This window comes from Ambystoma mexicanum, chromosome 10 (assembly GCF_040938575.1).
Source record: "Ambystoma mexicanum isolate Mex_15411 chromosome 10, UKY_AmexF1_1, whole genome shotgun sequence".
Classification (NCBI taxonomy): Eukaryota; Metazoa; Chordata; class Amphibia; order Caudata; family Ambystomatidae; genus Ambystoma; species Ambystoma mexicanum.
In genome coordinates, this window is record NC_090932.1 from 895,354,214 (window position 1) to 895,374,737 (window position 20,524).

A 20,524-nucleotide genomic window follows, 5' to 3' on the forward strand; every position below is an offset into this window, starting at 1 on the left:
GGGCTGTATTGTTGGCATTATGGAAATGGATAGTAATGGTACTATTATATGTTCTCACGGAATACGAGCAACGAAGGTAGCTGACCAGAGCACAGAAACAAGGCACAAAATGCTCAAAAAAAGACGGTGAAATGATTGGAAAAGCAAATCTGATGTTTTCTGATGAGAAGCGGTCTGTTTATACTCATTGAGGAAAGAGGCGTCCTGCCATTTCCATGGTGACACGTCATTAGCTGAAGCGCAGAGAATGTTGACACGAGACATGCATTGGCGTTGTAAAATGGGCCGTACGCATCTAGTGATCTCAGCCTCAGGGGCGAGGGATATGATTAGTACCGCCAGGGCAGTTCCCCTTAGAGCGATGCGGCAACGGATAAGATGGCTGCGCCCTGCTGCCTGATTTCACATGTATAAAAATGAGGAAAACTACAGTAAATGCCCGAACCCTCGGGACAATAATATTTTTGAGCGCACTATTCCTTTAAATTGACATCTCATGTTAAAGTTGAAGTTGCGGTTCGCCATGTACTAGCTTCCTATTTCCCAGTGGTAGCTCCTGCTCAATGGTTAATGCCGGATAACCAGGAGCTGCTTTTACCTCCTGCTTATCCAATCTTAATTTCGACCTCTGCTGCTGCTGCTTGCTCCTTGTCCCACATGGGAGATAGCTGTCAGGGCTGTGTCCTCCATGGCCGCCTGGACTGCCACGCTGTTGTCCTCAATGTGAGTAGGTGTGTGCCTGGCGGGCTGGGCGTATGGTGCGGGTGAGACCCTGCTGCAGGGAGATGAGTTGGGGGCGCCTTGTACCTAGGGATAGATTTGCATCCTCTTTGTGGGGGGTGGTGCTGGTAGTGGCCCGGGAAGTCAGACGTGTAGATGGCCCAGCAGCATCCTCGTCCCGACACCTCTGGTGTAACTTGTGTGCCTGTAGGGGACATAGGGGATGGCGTTAGGAGACATTTCCTCACGTGTTTTGGCATACATGACAGTAATCACGTGGTGAGGGGTGTGGCATGGCGTTGTTGCACTGATGCACAGGCTTGGCCTGCATGCTTTTGGTAGTGGGTTGGCTGCAATAGGGACACATGCTAGGGGCGGAGGGGAGGTTTGGAGGAATGTAATTGAGTGTGGTGGCATGGCAGGGCTACATTGGTGAACTAGCTTTTGATTTGCATGCATGCTTCACGTCCCCATTTACAACTTGACTGTTATGCATGCTGATTGAGAAGGGGTCTGGTACTTGTCACCGCCAGGTCGTGATGGGGCACTGCTGTGCCCCCGCTATGGCTGTGTGGTGCCTGGTGCTTGGATGTGTTCCTTGATTGCCCACCCCATTGCTCTGGCTTAAAGGATTTACCTTGGTGCAATGCACATGGGTGCTGCCGTGGGTGCCTGTGGTGGTTCCCACGCACTGCCCCCAATCGTAGTGCCCGCCTCATGGGTAGTTCCACTGAGGGATGCTGTGCCGAGCTGTTTTAGTTACATGCCAAAGGGTAGGAGGGCTGACTCACCTTCAGGCTCCTGGGTGGCAGCACCCGCCTCAGATTCTCTAACACTCGCAATCCCCTTCATGCCGATCACAGTGGTGTCAGATCCAATACAGGTGGTGAGCCTCCTCCTGTGGCCATGCTGTCCTGTCAATGGTGGGACAGGATTCCCCGGACTCGCAGGGCATTCAATCGTTTGTGGCAGCCTTCCCCATCCCAGGGGGCGCGGCAGACTGCCATCACCTTCTGGCTTCCAGTCTGCCAGATCTGAGTGCGGCGCAGGGAGGAAGTCTTCTTCTGCCTGGCTCCATATAGCTTGGCATGGTGGACCACTGCCTCATCAACCAGTACTATCAGTTCTGCGTCTGTGAACTTTGGTTTACGCAGACGATCTTGGGCTGCCTCGCCCCTTACCCTCTCCTGAGACATGGTTGATGGTCTGGAAGTGTGGATGGATGCCAGGGGCTCTGATTTTGAATGGATGAATGGATTGTGATTTCCAAAATGGTCACTGCAGTGTTTACCGTTCCGGCTGTGACATATTTCCTGCCAGTGCTAATAGTGCACGCTAATTGCACAGACGCTCGGCGGTCGCGCAATTAGAGCTAGGTTTTCAGGCGGTAGCCTGCTTTCCGGCGCTGTTTCCATCAGGCGCAATTAGCGTTACCACCGGAGCCGTGTGCACTTGCCTGCATACTTGGGATGCAGCGCTATTTGCGCCACAACTCCCAGCGGTAATGCTATTTCTGCTTGGCGGAAATAGAGCCTGCATACCGCCCAACTCGTGATGAGGCCCCGAATGTGAATGTGAGCTGGCCACGATCATCGATGAACAAGACTTGGTTAAAAAAGGAAGAAATATAGTTAACATGAAAATTTACCTAGACTTGAAATACACCCAACAGCAATTCTTTCATCACTTATACTTGTCACCCTCATAGATGAATGAATAGAAACTGTTATCACCTGTGATGTGTTGGTCTTGCAAGATAAAACGGGGCCCATATTTACATATGTTCTGGGAGTGTGGTCAATTAAACACTATTGGGAAGATATCCTGGAAAGTATTGAATTGGTTTTGAACCATGTAATGCCACGTACACCAATACTATGTGTGGTGGGCCTCTTTTTATCAGTCCAAAGACTAAATTATGATATCAAATGTTGAGTATATAGAGCTTTTATTATGCCAAAAAGACACATTTTAAAGAAATGGAAAAGCAGCAAAAAAACCTTAACATGAAGATTTGATTCAAGGAATGGCACTTTTATCTGCAAGAGAAAACCTTGATTTTACTATAGACAGGTCCTTGAAGAGTATACATCTAATTTAAGGAATTATATGGGTGATATTATATGGTTTACCTATCGTCCTGTTTCTGAGAAAAAGATTGAATGTGCTCACTTTGTTATTCCCTGCCCACTACCTGTTTCCTTCCACATTTCTTAGGGTGTCTACTTGTTAATGAAAACATATAATCAGTGAACACTACACATTAGGATGGTGCGTCCACAGTACAATATTCCTCCTGGGGGTGGTGCACGAAGGGAGGATCACATGAGAAGAGAATGCCACTATAGGATTGGGGATGAACATTTTCAGAGAACACAGTATGACCCCCTTCAATACACTCAACCCTAAATCCTCCTCCCCCCTCTCTAGTTAGCGTTAATGTACTTTGTTGCCAAATCAGTCAAACCAACAAACATCACAGAATGAGAGACCAAAAGATACAAAGTGTTTCACACATAATGTGGAAACTGACACTGCGAAAGAAGATCACCTGGAGGCTCAGGATCACCCTTGAGAAGCAGAGTGAGTGGTCTAGCTTCTTACCACAGGTGATTAGGCCTGATGAAATACAACTGTCCGACGCAGGATTTTCAAATCGGATCAGCTGGGCAGCCGATGAAAGAGATCGGTCCTCGTAGGAGGGACAGCGAGAGCCGTGCAGGAAAGCAGCCTACAAAATGACAGGAAGAGGAGCCATACCGAGAGGAAGGGGAGAGACACCTCCAGGCGCCCCAAGTGTGGGAGAAGGAGAACAAGCAGCCGGAAGGCGTTGTGAGACTGCAGAGTCACTGCAGACCCTGCGCGCTGCCGGAGCCTCGCAGGCGGACCCATCTGCCCAGGAACCGCAGAAACCCATCAGAAGGAAGGAAACAGGTACGCTGGTTTTCAGTGAGGTGCGGGAGGTCTGGGGAAGCGATAAAAGCTGGAAGAAGAGGGTATGGCACCCTGAGTTATGTGTACACTTGGCAGGAGAGTGAACCAAGCGTGTACAACAAAGAAGTGTGAATCTGGGACCTGCACCCAAACAAGAGGTTGAGAATAAGAGGGTCCACCCTGTGTGACTTGTACATTTGGCAGCAGAGTGAACCAAGCATGTACAACGAAGAAGTGCAAGTCTGTGACCCGCTCCCAAATAAGAGAATGAGAAACAGAGGGCCTGGGACACTGAGTGGGTTGCATACTTGGCAGGAGAGTGAACCAAGTGGAGGCAATGAAGCCGTGGGAGTCTGGGACCCACATCCAAACAAGAGGTCCAGAATAAGAGGGTCTGGGACCCTGAATACAAGTAAAGAAAAGCCAGAAGAGTTTTATGTTTGTCAGGCGAGTGAAACAAGCGAATATAACACACACTTGCAAGTCTGGGACCCGCATCCATATGAGAGAAGGAAAAACACTGGCTTGGCAGGAGAGTGAACCAGGCCATGTAAAGTATTGCAAGTCTGGGACTCACACCCAAATGAGAGGTTGAAAGCAAGAGGGTAAAGAACTCTAGAACTGATAGAAGGAATCCTACGCTAGATAGCGATAAAGAAACAGAAAACACAAGACACATTACCATGGGAATTGCACAGTGACATTTTATCTAAGAGAAAAGGGTCTCAGGAGTCCTAAAAGGAATCAACATAAGACAAGAAGAAGTCTAGGGGAAAGGAGCATAACCCTAGCATTGGAACATTTTGTTTTGGAACATTATTTTGCATGACTTTACTATCAGAGAGACTGGGAAATTTCTATTGGTTGAAAACATAAAGACCACATTTTACTTTGGGAAGAGATCATCCTTGCACAGTTACTTTAGATAGTTAGTGTTAGGGACAGAGGTAGGTTTAAAACATGACAGTGACAGACATTTTAGTTTTTGGACTTACTGACAATTTCACTAGTTTTCTTTGAGGTAGGCAAATCCCTCTGAGGTTTAGGGAAAGAGAAGCATTTGTCCACCCTTTTATTAATAAATAAAGGTTTATACCCTGAAACATGCCATCATTGTGTCTAAGCCTTACTTCTGCACCATTACAACATGGTATGTGTAGACTTTGGTACTACTGGTAAAAGAGACTTATATTTGTGTACCCTGAAGTTTGTTGAAAAATAACAAATATTAAACATACAAAAAGAAAAAACTCAGGTGAGTAGACTCTTGCACATCGCACGATTGGCAGATTCATGCCGCTTTTAATCACATTAAAAAAGCGCACTTGCCAAAGTTGATATGTCTTTCGAGTACCCCTGAAAGATGAAAGGCTGAACTACTGAACTACTGATGAATGCCCAATACCTGTAGTTGTAATGTCTCCTATGCCATTGGGTAGGTGGGCATGAGAAGCACAAACATACCAAGAACTCTTCAGGAGGCCCACTCCAAACACCAAAAGCATAAGCAAAATAAAAGGTACACACTTTAAACCAAACGATAGCATAGGTTTTGGACATTGTCTAACATTTGACAGATAAGAAAGAGAGACAGATTTAGGTCTAGGAGTGGATCACCCAAACTTTTTCTAAACCACCCTAAAGTAATATTATCTTGCTGTTTCTTGCATTCTGCTTAGTGTAGGAAGAATCACAATCTGCACTGCCTTCTTGAAGGGGTGCCAAAAATGGTCTAAGGCTGTGCTGTTGGTGCTCCAGTGCATCAGAGTGGGTATGCTCCAGGTGGCATCCAAGCTCCAACAGGCAACCCCTGGAAACGTAACCTCAAAGCTGCCTCAAATTGACCCCTTCTCCCTGTTTCAAACACACCGATTTGCATTTTGGACAATTCACTGGGGGTACATTCGAAAAAATAAACGTAATCAATCCTTAGAAACCTTGGACCAAAAACAAAAGAATTACAAGCTCATTGTTTGCACCTGCAATGCCATTCCTTACATATGGTGACTGTGATAGTATTATAGGGAGGTCATGGGGGCTATAGCTTGCACATCAGGTGTACACCGGGACTAGGATGGCATTATTTGGGTATATGATAGCACCTGCACATGCAAGGGTGTAGCTCACAGTGAATATACCTTGTATATGTAGGCATTTTTGGGGCTGGTTGTAGCGTATGATGGCAGTAGCTGTACAAGCAGTGTTATACAGCACCATACTGAAACTATATTATGCATATGATGGGATTACTGAAGCATTTGAGGCTACAATGTGCATACGACACCCAAAACAATGGCAATACTTGTTTGTATTTCATCGCTTGGACTGAATTGGAAGCGCTACATAAATTGGCGGACGTACTGAAAACGGCTATCTGAATTGATCAGTTCAAAAACTGTTAGTCTGACTGACCTCCTGAGGAGCTCTACTACAGTCCAGATCCAGGCGATCACTCCAATCTCTCCAAGATACACCTTCAAAAGCTAGACTCTTCCATCCTTGCATCCCAAACCAAGCCAATGCCCACCTCTCCACAGCGGGGGCAGGCCAACAGCAGAGTAGTCCTCTCCTTCATATTGCAACAAATGCAAAATTCTCCATCTCACCCAGATACCTGCATAGAACAAACAATTACACTTAGATGATCTTTCCTGTGCACGCACACAGCATTATAGTTTTCAATCTTCCTAACTTCTGTCTACGAAACAAACCCATCCTGTTATGTAAGGTATTGTGTAAGAAACACATTTCTGGTAGGACTCCTCCCAATAATGGTCTACCTCCTCCTTGGGCGGTCTGCATTGAGGACCTACTTTCTTGAATTAAAGGAGTCACTGTGACGCATGAAAGAACTATACAATATTATCTTGTGAGTTGTGTACAGTGTTTTTAATGTATACAATCCTATTTTTTGCCTCAGGGGGACCTAAATGAATTGGGCAAGCTGCTAATGCAAGGCTCCTTCAATGTCTGGACAGACCACAAGAAGGGCCACCACAAGGTGAAGGATCTGGCCCGTTTCAAACCCATGCAGCGGCACCTCTTCCTTTATGCCAAAACTCTGCTCTTCTGTAAAAAGCGTGAAGAAATTGCTGATGGACACGAAAAAAGCCCCTCCTATAGCTTCAAGAACTCTCTCAAGGTAGGCTGGATAAGATTTGCATTTTTAGGAACTTATGTCTCTTTTTTTTATCAGGTTGGGTGTGAATTGGTTATTTCTTTTTTTTAATTTTTTTTAAATTTTTCTTTCAGGCCTCAGATATACGTTAGAGGCCGACAAAAATTGGGTTTCATTTCAAGCCTACATAGCTCTCACCTTATGAATGCTGGGATGAGGATGCTTTGTAATGAAGCTTATGGTCAACGTGAACTCTCCATTCAGTTCAGTTGATAGGTTTTACAGGGATTACTATACAGAAGCAATATTTACCTGACACATGATAGTTCTTTCAGAGTTGTGCAGTTAGTAATTGTTCCTATTCTAGACCATAATTCAATTGGTTGATTATCAGTTTTAATAAGCTTTAAACCTTTTGCGCTCTACCTTTTCTCACACCTAGTGGAACATTTTGCCCATGGGTCCCCATCATTTTGAAGGCTTACTGCTCCTTCTCAAATTATAACGTCCCTGTGCATGTACATATTCGCCCTTAAAATGTGCACTCTTGGTGAGTAAGAACAAGTGTCCTGCGTGCATATGCAAAACTGATTGGGAGAGTGACTTTTTATATCAGACAGATTGCAACTTAAAAAAAATATACTTTACAAACACAGACACACACACCCCTACAGGGTCAGCGATCACAAACCTGTAGTTATGGTTACGTTGCTCTCAGAATAGGAGAGCACTTTTTGGGAGGCTTATAACTTTGGCTCCATTTGATGAACCCACATAAATTGTCAAAAAAATATAGACCAGACTAAATTTTCACAGTTGCATGCAGTTTCATCACAAGAAGGAGGGTGCGCAAGACTTATAGGGAGATAAGCATTTTAAAAAGCCTTATGACTTGCAATGAAAGATTTTTGCTGTGCCTGCAGCCCAATTCACTGGCCAGACTTTCACCAAACCTTCGTGAGGAGCAATGGTCTGGTCAAAAAAGTGTGCTTTCAAAGATATGGTGTTAAATACTGGACAGATTTGTTTACAAATGGCCAGAAAGTAGGTCCATAAAAATATCCTGATTCATTGTCTGTCGACGCCTCTTCACTAATCATAGGAACGATTACAGTTTGTCAATTCAGAAACGTGATGCTTGTAAAATATTCTAACTTCAACCCTGTGTTTGCCCATGGACATTCTAAAGTCACCTTGGACAACACCCTGAAAAGATTTCCAAAAAATGCAATTTACATGTTAACGTACAAAAGGACCTCTGAGAGGTTAAGGGGTGAAATAGGTATTCAAAAGGCCCAAAAAAGGTTGTTTTTTTCACACTGCCCATGGACCAACAAAGGGGCCACAGCGCTCATATTTTGTGGAATAGAACATTGCCAATAATTTCATGTAATATTCTTATTGCACTGGTCTTGGTTTGGATCTGCAACTAAATTCAAATCTCCCATCAGGATCTACTCGCCTTCTCCAAATTGTTCCAATTTTGTTGCAGCACTGTGAAATCCCTCCTGCCCTTGATTGGGGGCATATATGGAAGCTATTGTGTAAACTAAGTCCACCTTTATTAAATACATACCTACACCTGAAATCTCTTTTCACCTACTTTTGATCCATATCGTCCTATGTAAAAGGATGGGCAGAACCCTACGTTTGCATGGTCTTGTGGGCATACTTTGTCTGGAGTCTGCCTGTGAAACTCTCAAAATATCCCCGATCTTTCACAAGCGGAGTTCAGACTCTTAACATTCCAAGGCCATAATCATAACATGATACTTGGTGCCTCAGGGAATTACATAACTACCATGTCCTACTAGCTATACACATACATGTCTAATGTGATATATCCAATCAGGATGACCCTTAGTGACCCACTCTTCCACTTCTAAGGCAACTCAATTCTGGAGTCTCTTTCCAGATTCATATCTAGTCCACTGTGACGAATCGTGGGATTCGGTCACTTCTCGCCAGGGGGGAGACTTTCCCTGTGAGGCTAGGAAGGTGAGCCCACTATGCAATACCCTCCCTAGGGATAGAGGCAAGCAGAACCTCACCGGGAGCGACTACACCCTTGGCGACCAGACCTCCCATTCTGGCAAAGAACCCCCTAAGCCATGTTCCAGAAAACCTCCTTCCAGAACATGCCTTCAAGAACTCCCTAAGCCTGGCTTGTCCAACCTTTTTGAATGTGGGGCCGAAGCATTCACTTTTTGTCACCCGGAGGTCCGGCGAGCCAAAAGTGAACACCCTGACCCAAAGCAGTATATTCAAAAGCGATGGTGTGTGACCTTTCACACAATAGCATCAAAGGCATAGCTTCAGGTGTCGGGGGCAGTGATGAAAGGTTAGTTTCTTGTGATTTCTTCCAGTGTGTATGTGTTGATATTTCTCGGAAATAGTGAGGGCGACCAAGCGTAGCGAGGGAGCTATAACAATATAGGGAGGGTTTGGGGCTGAAATTGTGCATTTTACAGCAGGAAAAGTGACCAAAAAGCCATACATTTACAATCAGTTCTAAAGGGGAACATGTACATTCCATGTCACTAACAGCTGACAAGAACATTGTAGAACACAACACATTTTAATGATCAATGTGTCCACAGTGTAAGACAGCACTGTCACTACATTGACATGCTGGTTGTGCCCAAAATATGCCTCTGTAGCAACATGTCTGTGCTGGCTGTTACCAATTTAGGCCAGCATTGTCCTCTACAAAGCATGATTGATGCTGCCTGAGCATGTGCAGTGTGCCCAATACATATGCCAGCTTATCTCTGTAATACACATTCATTACTTCTGTGGTAATGAAAGAAGCATAATCCAATTCCAGGGGGCACCTGAGGCAGTAAAAGTCCTCCGCCACAGCCCGGTTTATTGGTCGGACCCAACATTGCAGAAATCAATTAATTAATCGTGTCCACGGACCCGACAAACATTGAATAAATAAATCGGGCAGGGGAGCCGACTTATGAATTTCCCGGGTGGTGCCCAAATATAGGAAGTGACATAACCAGCACTTATATGACCGCATTTGCACGTAGTCGCCAACTTGGTGCTAGGGGGACGGGGGGGTGCAGAACAGTGGAAACATTGGCTAGCATGTATTGCATATACTAAATGCAAGTAAGAAGGAGGTTTAAGCCTTCCAGTTGCATCCCAGTAGGCCAATACTGCCCCTACTCCACCCCTCTATAATCATCCAGGTTGTAGTAGCCCTCAAAAGGCAGAGCAACACAACTAGGATGGGAGAACGAAATGCCAGCCCATCCTGTGAGTGTGTCAAACCTCAGAGCAAAGACTGTGCGTGTGCCTTGGAGCACAATCTCACTAATTTGGTGCAATTTGCGCAAGTGGGTGCATGGGAATGCCATGCGTGTGTGTGGGCTGCATACCCCGGATCACTTGCTCACTTCTTCACTGTGAAACTCTGTCCAAGACAGTACTGTCCCAATGGTGAGAAGTGTCATATTTTCACATTAACTATGCTTAAGCACTTTGGGTTATTGAATAGTGCTGCTACATTCGGAGTAATTCCATCCCTTTAAATATATTAGCTCTTGTATAACCACAACAGTGTTGATTTATTCTGATGATGTTGAAGATGATGTTAGACTTGCTCAATAGTTCTGGTTCTGTATCATTAAATGTACTTCAGATCTTCAGAGTCTCGGGAGGATAGCTCAGGAGCAACACAGGTTCGATCCCTCTGGGTACATTACACCTCTACATCTGTGCACCCCTCTTACCAAGAGGGGTGCACAGAGGGGTGCACAGATGTATAAATACACCAAACCCAAAACGATTTTTAGAAATTGGGGGACAGACTTGCTTTGCGTCTGTGCCTCCAATTTCTAAAAATCGTTTTGGGTTGGGTTACTTCTACATCCGTGCACCCCTCTTGCCAAGCGGGGTGCACAGATGTACAAATACACCCAACCCAAAACGATTTTTTAGAAATTGGGGGACAGACTTGCTTTGCATCGGTGCCTCCATTTCTAAAAATCGTTTTGGGTTGGGTGTACTTCTACATCCGTGCACCCCTCTTGCCAAGCAGGGTGCACAGATGTACAAGTACATCCAACCCAAAACGATTTTTAGAAATTGAGGGACAGACTTGCTTTGCATCTGTGACTCCATTTCTAAAAATCGTTTTGGGTTGGGTGCACTTCTACATCCGTGCACCCCTCTTGCCAAGCGGGGTGCACAAATGTACAAGTACATCCAACCCAAAACGATTTTTAGAAATTGAGGGACAGATGCAAAACAAGAGCATCTTGCTTTGCATCCGTCCCCCAATTTTTAAACATTGTTTTTTACCCGGCTTTAACCCGGGCCGCCAGAGAGAGAGACACAGTATGGATGGAACAAAGGACCATCCATACTGCGTCTGTTCTCTCCGGCCTGGGGGGCCGGAGCACCCGCATACTCTGCGCCCCTGAAACTGGGCCGTGGCCTGTAACTGCCTCTGGTGCTGGGGGCACCAGAGGCAGTTACAGACCATTGCCCGGTTTATTTATTTATTTGTTCAATGTTTGTCGGGCACGTGGACCCGATTAATTTATTTATGCAGAAATAAATTAATCGGGTCCACGGACCCGACAAATATTGAACAAATAAATAAATAAACCAGGCCGTGGCAGAGGCAGTAACAGTCCTCCGCCACGGCCTGGTTTATTTATTTATTTGTTCAATGTTTGCCGGGTCCATGGACCAGATTAATTTATTTATTTCTGCATTGTTGGCTCCGCCCAACATTGCAGAAATAAATAAATTAATCGGGTCCACGGACCCGAAAAACATTGAACAAATAAATAAACCGGGCCGTGGCCTGTTACTGCCTCTGGTGCCCCCCCCTTTAGGGGGCACCAGAGGCACTAACAGTCCACCACGGCCCAGTGCATTTCTTTATTTGTTCAATGTTGTCTGTACAGCCTCGCGGGCCACATGAAATGGCTTGGAGGGCCGCATTGTGGCCCGCGGGCCGTATGTTGGACAACCTTGCCCTAAGCCATATATCCCCAACACTCCTGCTATGGCATTCTAAGAAGAAAGAACAATTCAGTGAAAATCTCTTACTGTCATTCTGATTCTGTACTGATGTCTGAAGAAGAAAACTTATAGTCAGGGGAAAAGGAGGATTACTGAAGAAATACAGATCAAGATGCAAGAGAAGGACTTTGACAGTCGAAAGGGGAAGGCACAAGGAAGCGTCATAAATTCAAGGGGAGGAGACTGAAAGTTTAAAGTCAGCAATGCAGCGAGAGCTGCGAGAGACCGAGACATGCAGCATTTAAACCTATATGAAAGCTGGTGTGTGAAGCAGGCATGAGAAAAAGTTGGAAGCAGGAAAAGCTGGGGAAATGGAACCCCAACAAAGATACTGATCCTTAGGTGGTGGCTGACCCAGAGTCGGTGGACTGTTAGTCCTGCAACGACGCTGAGACCACAGACCTGCTCTCATCATGCAGCGGACACCAAGCGAAAGAAAGAAGCAGAGAAGCTCAAAGGCAACCTGACAACTCAGGAGAAGCATCCCGTTCTGAAAGCAGGCTAACACCAGTGAAAAGAAGAAATGGCGAAAACAAGAGACCCCGGAGGGATAACAAATATAATGAGTGCATGCATTATACTTGCCTCAGTGAAAATTAAATAACGGATAAGACTGAGAATTACTATGGGAACTCTGATACAAGTATAAATAAGGAAAGAGTCCTAATGAATCAAGGAAATCATTACTGGAACATTCATACTCGTCCCAGTAAGAGTAAAGAGGTGGAAACAAATGAAGAACATTACTCAGACCTTCTTATTCGTCCCAGTAAAACCAAAGAAACAGAGAAAAGTGAGAATACATTTGAGAATGTTTCTAATTGGCCGAGCCAGGGAAAAGAGTGGACATTGTGTCAAGAAAAAGCAAGAAACCTAATAAATCAAGGGACAGAGAAGAAGGGGAAAGCAAGGTGTCAAGGACACCATAGAGAAGCTGAAGAACCGTGAGGATGTGAGCAACAAACCAGTCGTGCATGCATGTTATCATATCTGCTCCCTCTTTGAGGACTGTCTCTCATAAATGTCCTTTGTAACCTATTTCTAAGTCTTGACATTTTTCTTCCAAACCTTGTCTTTTTCCTTGAACACTCTCAAGGCTTACCGAAATACTCTGCCAATCAGAATTGACATTGCTCACCTCAACCTCCAAGCCATTCAGCAGCAAGCCCAAGTGATCTACCACATTATTCACCACTATTGACGCCAAGAGGTTCTCCCTTATGTTGACTGCCTCTACTCTGAATGTATTCATGTTGGTCGTCTTGAGTCTGCACAATGCAGCCCAAGGCATGAATTAGTTTTCAAAAATTGATTAGCAGAGTTGGCTAATTATAATGTTCTTGATTAGCAAACAAACCCATTTCATTAGCAATGTTGTACTAATATTTGTAATGTCACCAGAGGTTATTTGTACCCAAGACATAAAATGGGCAACAATAAAGCAGTTTTGTGTACCACTGAAGTAAGACATTAGTGAGATAAGTCGTGCAATGCAAATTCTTTAAAATTCCACTAGATCTGCATGTTGAGTATCTTAGTTTACGTACTTCACCTAAGAGGAATGCACTCAACCCATGGCAACGGATGATGGTGGATGTCACCACAAACCCACTTTATGTTTGGCACACAGCTGCCACTGAAAGGTCAGCCATGCAGAGTGAAACTTTATTTGACATTTACAGCAAAGTAAATGTGAAATAAAGTTTCAAACATCCCCTTCAAATGGTACAAGACCATCTTAAAATGTACTCCATTATGCAAGTGGGCCAAAAGAATTTGCAATCCCTGTGTGGGTGTCTGTAAAATGTTAAAGTTTAGCTGCATCAATGGACACAAATAAATAAGTAGATATGATAAAAAAGGCTTTGAAAACAGTTCGGCCAGCTCATTCCCGCAGGTTCTAATATATAATGTAATTATAATCATAGAGCAAAGAGAGCTCTGGAGGCTGCATGTTAGTGCAGTAGATCTGTAGATATACATACTGGATGGAACTATTGATCCCTACTTTTCAAAAACATCTAGCTAGCTTTGTGTATTCATTATGTAAGCAGAAAGAAAGTAAGAGACTTAGCAGAGTGGATGGCATAGCAGGCAGAGAACTGGACAACCTAGGTGGAATATTGTAGTTTGTAGCAATCTCACTTTCAGGGCAGCTTGTATAAAGCAACAGGATGAGAAGATAGGATGTCAAGGCGTATGGTATTGACTCAAGGGTTGAACACCAGTTGCAAGATGTATGCAACCAGCAGGATACAGAACTAGTTTTGCCATCAAAATCATGTGGCTGTGTGACAATGTACATTTAAAAAAATGTTCACTCGTCAATATGATGCATCTTCCCCAAAAAAATGAAATATAGTTGACACTGAGATTTAGGTACAGTAACCTACACTTTACTATAAACCATGCAGACAATGCAGTGTTTTACAGTAGCAATACTGTAATTAAGCATTATGTGATAACTTATATTTTTAGGAATGGAATTGCAATACTGTCTTTAAATAAAATAAAGTTAACACATCCTGGTCTTTGCCAGGCAGAATATTGTTACCTTGATAAAAGTATCATCCTGATTACTTCTGGTTTACAATTATTTGAAAAAGAAATTCAATTCTTGCCTAGCACTCTTACGCTGCCTTTGGCACTTAAGAGTTGAGGAGACCAATACTTCTCCACTCTCTCTCCATTAGCCTCTTTGAACTTGCAGTGACCAGACAAAAGAGGGTGGATGGTATCTCTAAAGGCAAGAGAGGAATGCAGGGCAGGCTGTGTGTTCATTGAACAGGGTAACTTAAATAGCTGGCTTTGCTACACAAGTGGCAACTTAATTAGCAAACCTGCAGAATTGCACAGCAAATTACTATGGGACTATGCTTATTGTATACCTTGCAGCTTCAAAGTCCTCTTTGGTGAGGGACATATCTGCAGCACATGTGTAAGAATCCTCACTTTGCTTAATTGGTGTAGCTGATAAGAAATGTAATATAGGCTGCTTTAAAGCGCCACTTGGCTGATGCATCAAGTTCCGATCTAGTCTTCTGACATGAGGCTTGCCGTTGTTCCCTGGTTCTTGGCTAAACTAGAACTGGGTGCCATGTCCAACATGGCCGGTTAAGCACAGAGATCTGCTCACAACTGGACCTTCCTTTTGAAATTCTTAGGAGGCAACCAAAGCAGGTCTCCGAGGACGCGGCATGTGGGGAAGGCCAGAGAGTCCATCCTGCTCGCTCCTCCGTGAGGCAGGTGGTCTGCACCAGGAGACAGGAGCTTGAATCCCTTCAGACCTCGAAGCATCTCGGTCTGTCTGACAGTGGTGGGCAGATGCCATGGTCGCATTGAGGCCCAAGAGGAGCAGGCTGCTGGTGTCCTCGATTCTGTGCTCGGTGGAGCGATCAAAGTGGCTCCCAAACCTAGGTGCAGAGGAACACTGCTGCAGCGGACAGAGCACCAGATCCACCCGAGATACAAGCCGCAAAGGGATGCATGAGCTCCTCCCACGGTTGTGAGATAACGGTGACCCTGGGGAGATGGTGGCTGGCTTTTGAAGCAGGCACAGTTGCTGCTGAATGTATGACACTGGGATCTACGTGAGACACCTATTGGAAGGGGACCTCTGAGCACCCCAGCTATCACATGTGTATAGAGGGTGCAAAAAGAATGCAACCCCATTGGTGCCTCCCCCATGTGCGGAAACATTAGAGCTCACTTGCATATTAGCAATCTACACTGAGCCCTGTGACGATTAAGCCTCTCCCGGTGACCTGTGCGCCTGAAGAAAGAAAGTAGAGGTAGGTAAAAGAGGCAATGTTGAATTCATGCGCTGGCTAAAGACAATCTAAGCTGGATAACTTTGCTAAATAAAAACATAGGAAACTGCCATTGAAAAGGGTAACAAAGGGGATTGCAACAAAGACAGGTCTAGTGAGAATGTTTTACCGAGAGGGAACAAGATGCAGTACGAGCGTGAGCCATGCTGGAGGAGATGTTCAAAGAGCTGAAAAGCCCCACAAAGTCACTGGTCCACAAGATCAACGCAAAAGAAATGAAAGAATCACAGGACAAAGTAGGACAACTATGTCAATGTTTCAATGAGGCAGACAGCAGAATCGAGCACTGAAAATAAAGGAGATAGGCATGATGCTACCATCCGTGCATTTAAGAAACCTCATTGCAATCAAAACCAAACACGAAGACCTAGAGTCGAGGTCAAGACGCAATAACATATGCCTAGCAAACATACAAGAATCCGCTAATCATGATCCAATAGAAATCTTTTTGGAGAAGATACTGCCTGAATTCCTTGGGAAACCAGTCTTCTCACAGCACTTTCTGGTAGAAAGGGTGCACAGGCCAATGGGCCCCAGATCTGCTCTTGGTCAACCCTCAAGACCGATTATAGTACGTATTTGTTGTTACAGAGAGCGCTAACTGATTTTAAAGGCTGCAAGTGAACTACCACAAATCAACGATGAATGTCCACATATTTCTAGAGTTTAATCATACAGTGCAAGCTGCACATAATGCATTTACTGTTATCAAGAAATCAATCAGCAAGTTGAATATACAATATCAAATACTGTTCCCAGCAAAGTTGAAGATCCATCTAAAGTACAGCAATTTGTCAATCACAACTTAAATATAAACTGCAGACCATGCCAATTCAAGCAGAGTGCAGACCTGAACAAGCAGTTATCGGATGCAAGGAGAAAACTATGATGGCCCTTAATCAGCTCCCCTCATTTGTTCCAAGACCCCTAGCCATGATTGTCATCATGGAGTAGTCTTCAAATACATATGCGCAAAAAGGTTGTTATATATCTACTCTACACCCATTTAAAAATCATTAGTGTTGTGACCCGGGGGGCACTGTGGTGGAGTGTGGGCCCTCCCCAGGTCTGGGCCCCAGCGCGCAGGTATGCCGCGCAAGAACGAACACTGGAGACGTCCGCCTGTTCCGGCGCTCCGGCGCGAACTGCCCCGGGCGCCGCCTTTATTAACTGGCGCGCATGCGCCGGCCCGCTGGGCCGCGCATGCGCACTTCGTGTACCACGTACACAACATCCCTCCTTTTCCCCCTCAAACAACAAATACATTAAACACGGGGAGCCAACATGGCTCGAAACAGTTTATACTTAACAGACTTGGTTACTCAGGCTGCCGAGTCCATAATGAAATCTTGGAACCTTTGTGGGGGGCGGCGCCCCTCCCTGTGGGGGTATCTGGGCGGGCTCCTCTCGAGGTTCTCTGGCCTCCCAGGATCTTCGGGCGGTTCATCGCTTTCCGGCGGCGCCTCTGCCGCCAGCCCTTGGCCGGGATCGGGTTCTTCTTCCGCGGCCATGGGTCCTATGCGCTTGAAGAAGGACACATTTCTGGTCACCGTCCCGCGCGCGTTCGCAGCCGTGACCATGGAGCCTTTGACATGAGTTACTCCTAATGGTTGGGTTTCATAAGTCATTGAGAGTTTCCCTTCCGGTTTCCTGTTCCGGACAAGGACGGTGTCTCCTACTGCTATCTCTTTCTCCGGCAGCCTCCGCCTTGTTGTCTCACTCTCGTTTCTCGCGGCTCTGTCTGCTGCTACCTGTGCGCCATCGATCATTCCTGGGCGTCGTTCTCCCGCTTCCGGTATCAGCCCTCTGGGTATTCGCCTGAACAGCGCCTCGGCGGGCGCGATTCCGGTGGACCGATGTGGGGTGGGCCGGTACTCACGGAGAAAGTCAATTAAGTTGTGACGCAGGTCTTCCCCACCATTGACGGAGATACGAAAAATTTTGTTGAGCGTCCGCATGAAACGCTCGACCTCTCCATTGGCCCTCGGCCACAGCGGGGTCACCTTTCGGTGCTTGATGCCTCGTTCCGCGCAGTATCTGGCAAAGCGCTGCCCTTGGAACGGCGCTCCATTGTCTGAGCAGATCTCAAGTGGGAAACCATGGGTGGCGAAGATCTTGTCCATGGCCAGGATGGTGTGATCGCTGGCGGTGGATTCCACGAGTTCTACCTCCGGGTACCTCGACCACTGGTCTGTGACTACCAAGAAGTATAGGCCTCTCCCGGTCGAGCCGAAGTCTGCGTGTACTGTACCCCACGGCACGTCGCTCCGTTCCATGGCTTGAATGGGCGGGCCCTTTTCCGCCGGACCGGTGGCCTGGCAGGGGATGCAGGTCCTTACAAATTCGGCTACCCTGTGTTCTAGATCGGGGAACCAGACCTTCAGCCTAAGGTGCGCCTTCATCTTCGCCACGCCTTGATGCCCTGTGTGGGCCAACCGGAGTACTCTCATGACCAGGGACCTGGGGATCACGATCTGGTCTCCACGCAGCAGCAGGCCGTCCGTGGTCACCGAGAGTTCGTGTCGAGCTTTCCACAGCAGTTGTAGGTCTCTCTGCACCTCTGGGTTTCTTCTGGCGTTGTTTAGGAGGACGTCCCGCCACTCCCCCGTGTCCACCGCTCTTTTCACTCGTAGGAATGCCTCATCGGAGTTTGAGTCATCCGCAATGTCCTCTCTCGACAGGGCCACTGGCAGGGCTGATTCAACGACGAGATGCACAGCGTCTCCAGCGTCTGACACCTCTACAGGATTCTGGGCGTTCCTCGTGCCTGGGTGGCGGGACAGGTAGTCCGCGGGGTTATGAGTGCCCGGGCGGTACACCAACTTGACGCCGTATTCGATGAGGGACAGCATCCATCTCTCGATACGGGGAGGCGGCTTGGAAGATGTGCCAGACAGGATGGGAATCAGGGGTTTATGATCTGTGACCACGACAACAGGTTTGCCGAGGATGTAGATTCTGAAGTGTTTGCACCCCCACAGGATGGCAAGGGCCTCTCTTTCGATTTGTGAATACCGCCTTTCCGTGTCGGTGAGGGCCTTGCTGGCGTATGCTATGGGCCTCATGGCCCCTAGTTCGTCAGCCTGCATGAGGACTGCCCCAAGTCCTACTGGGCTGGCGTCGACCACAATCTCTGATTCCCAGCTGGGGTGGAAGCAGGCCATTGTTTCCTGCTCTGACAGGGCTTCTTTGATGGCATTGAAGGATCTTCGTTCGGTCGCTGTCCACCGCCAAGCCACGTCATTTCTTGTAAGTGCTCTCAGTGGTTCTGACAGGGAGGCCAGGTCTTTGATGAATCGGCCGCAGTAGTTGACCATCCCTAAGAAGCTCCGAACCTCCGCTGGCGATGTGGGTGGAGGCGCGTCTCTTATGTCTTTTACTTTTCCAGGGTCTGGGGATATGCCGCCCGCATGGAAGGTGAACCCGAAGAATTCCAGCCAGTCCTTGAGGAATTCGCACTTTTCTTGGTGCAGGGTTAGGCCTACCGCCTGGAGCCTCTCAAACGTGCGCTCTAGCCGTTTAAGGTGTTCACTTTCCGACCTGGCGAAGACTAAGATGTCGTCGGACATGTTAATGACACCCTTCAGACCAGACAAGGCCCCTCTGATGGCGTTCTGGAAGACCTCAGCCGCGGACGAGATCCCAAAGTTAAGTCTCTTGTACTGGTACAACCCCTCGTGCGTCGTGAACGTCGTAATGTACCTCGACTCGGGGTGCAGTTCCAGCTGATGGTAGCCGGATCTGAGGTCCAGTTTGGAGAAGACTTTGGCGCCTTGAAGTTCACCGACGATGTCATCTAGGGTGGGTGTGAGGTGGCGCTCCCTTTTGATGGCGGCATTTGGGAGCCTCATGTCCACGCAGATGCGTACAGCCCCCGGCTGTTTCGGCTTTGGGGCTACTAAGATGGGCGAAACCCAAGGGGTGGGGCCTTCCACCCTTTCGATGATGTCTCGGTCGACCAACTGTTGCAGCTCCTCCTCCACTTGGGCCCTCAGGTGAAAAGGGATTCGGCGGTGTTTGAGGGCTGTCGGCCTTACAGACTTGTCGATGTGCAGGCGGATGGGGTCTGCGTTCAGTTTGCCGATGCCCTTGAAGAGACTCTCGAACTTGTGTAGCATGCTTTTCAGATCGGCGTGGTATACCCCAAATGTGAAATGGACAATGTCGAGCGCTTCTGACGCTGCACAGCTCAACAAGGAATGTGGGCTGACGTCGGTGACGAAGAATCTTGCTTTGATGGAGTTTTGTCCATGAGAGACTGGGGCGACAAACGCACCCTGGATGGGTAAGGGTGTTTCTCCACCGAATGCATATATTCTTGCTGTGGATGTTGACAGTTCTGGTGGGCCTGGTAGGGCTACATAATGTTTGGTGGCTAGCACGCAGACTGAAGCTCCAGTGTCGATAAGAATGGGGGTGGGAACGTCATTGATGTTGACGGTGCATGTGGGTTGGCGCCTCGTGCCAGGACCTTTCGCGATGCTGGAGATGAAGAAAACTTCTTCCTCCTCCTCTTCTTCTTCCGCGAGGTCCAGGTCCTGCAGGCCCTGATCGATCGAGGAGATGCCTCTCACTCTGCGAGCACCTCCTCGTCCAACTCTCTCCGGTCCTCTTACTGCTGCAACGGGGGAAGCCGCACGGCACATCCTGGCAAAGTGCCCCGGTATGCCACACCAGGCGCATGTTCTCGACTTCGCCGGGCAGTCGCCGCTGTGGGGGAGGTCATACCCACAGTACGAGCACGATGGGGCGTTGCTTGGTGTGGATGTGGCATCAGGCCTTTTCGGCGCCCATCTCGACCTACCCGCAGCCGACCGTCCTACTGCAAATGCGTCTTCGTTATGTCCTGGTCGTGAGGCAGCCTCCATTTTCGCGC

The 20,524-nt window shown here is 47.0% G+C and overlaps 1 protein-coding gene across 9 annotated transcripts in view; it reads left to right on the plus strand.

Moving 5' to 3' along the window:
* MCF2L2 (MCF.2 cell line derived transforming sequence-like 2) overlaps positions 1-20,524 on the plus strand; it is a 3,251,461-nt gene that overhangs the window by 2,549,655 nt on the left and 681,282 nt on the right. For all 9 annotated transcript variants that reach the window (XM_069618639.1, XM_069618638.1, XM_069618642.1 and 6 more), the window contains exon 22: positions 6,575-6,796. In XM_069618639.1, coding sequence (XP_069474740.1) covers positions 6,575-6,796 — 222 coding nt within the window. The remainder of the gene's footprint in view (positions 1-6,574; positions 6,797-20,524) is intronic.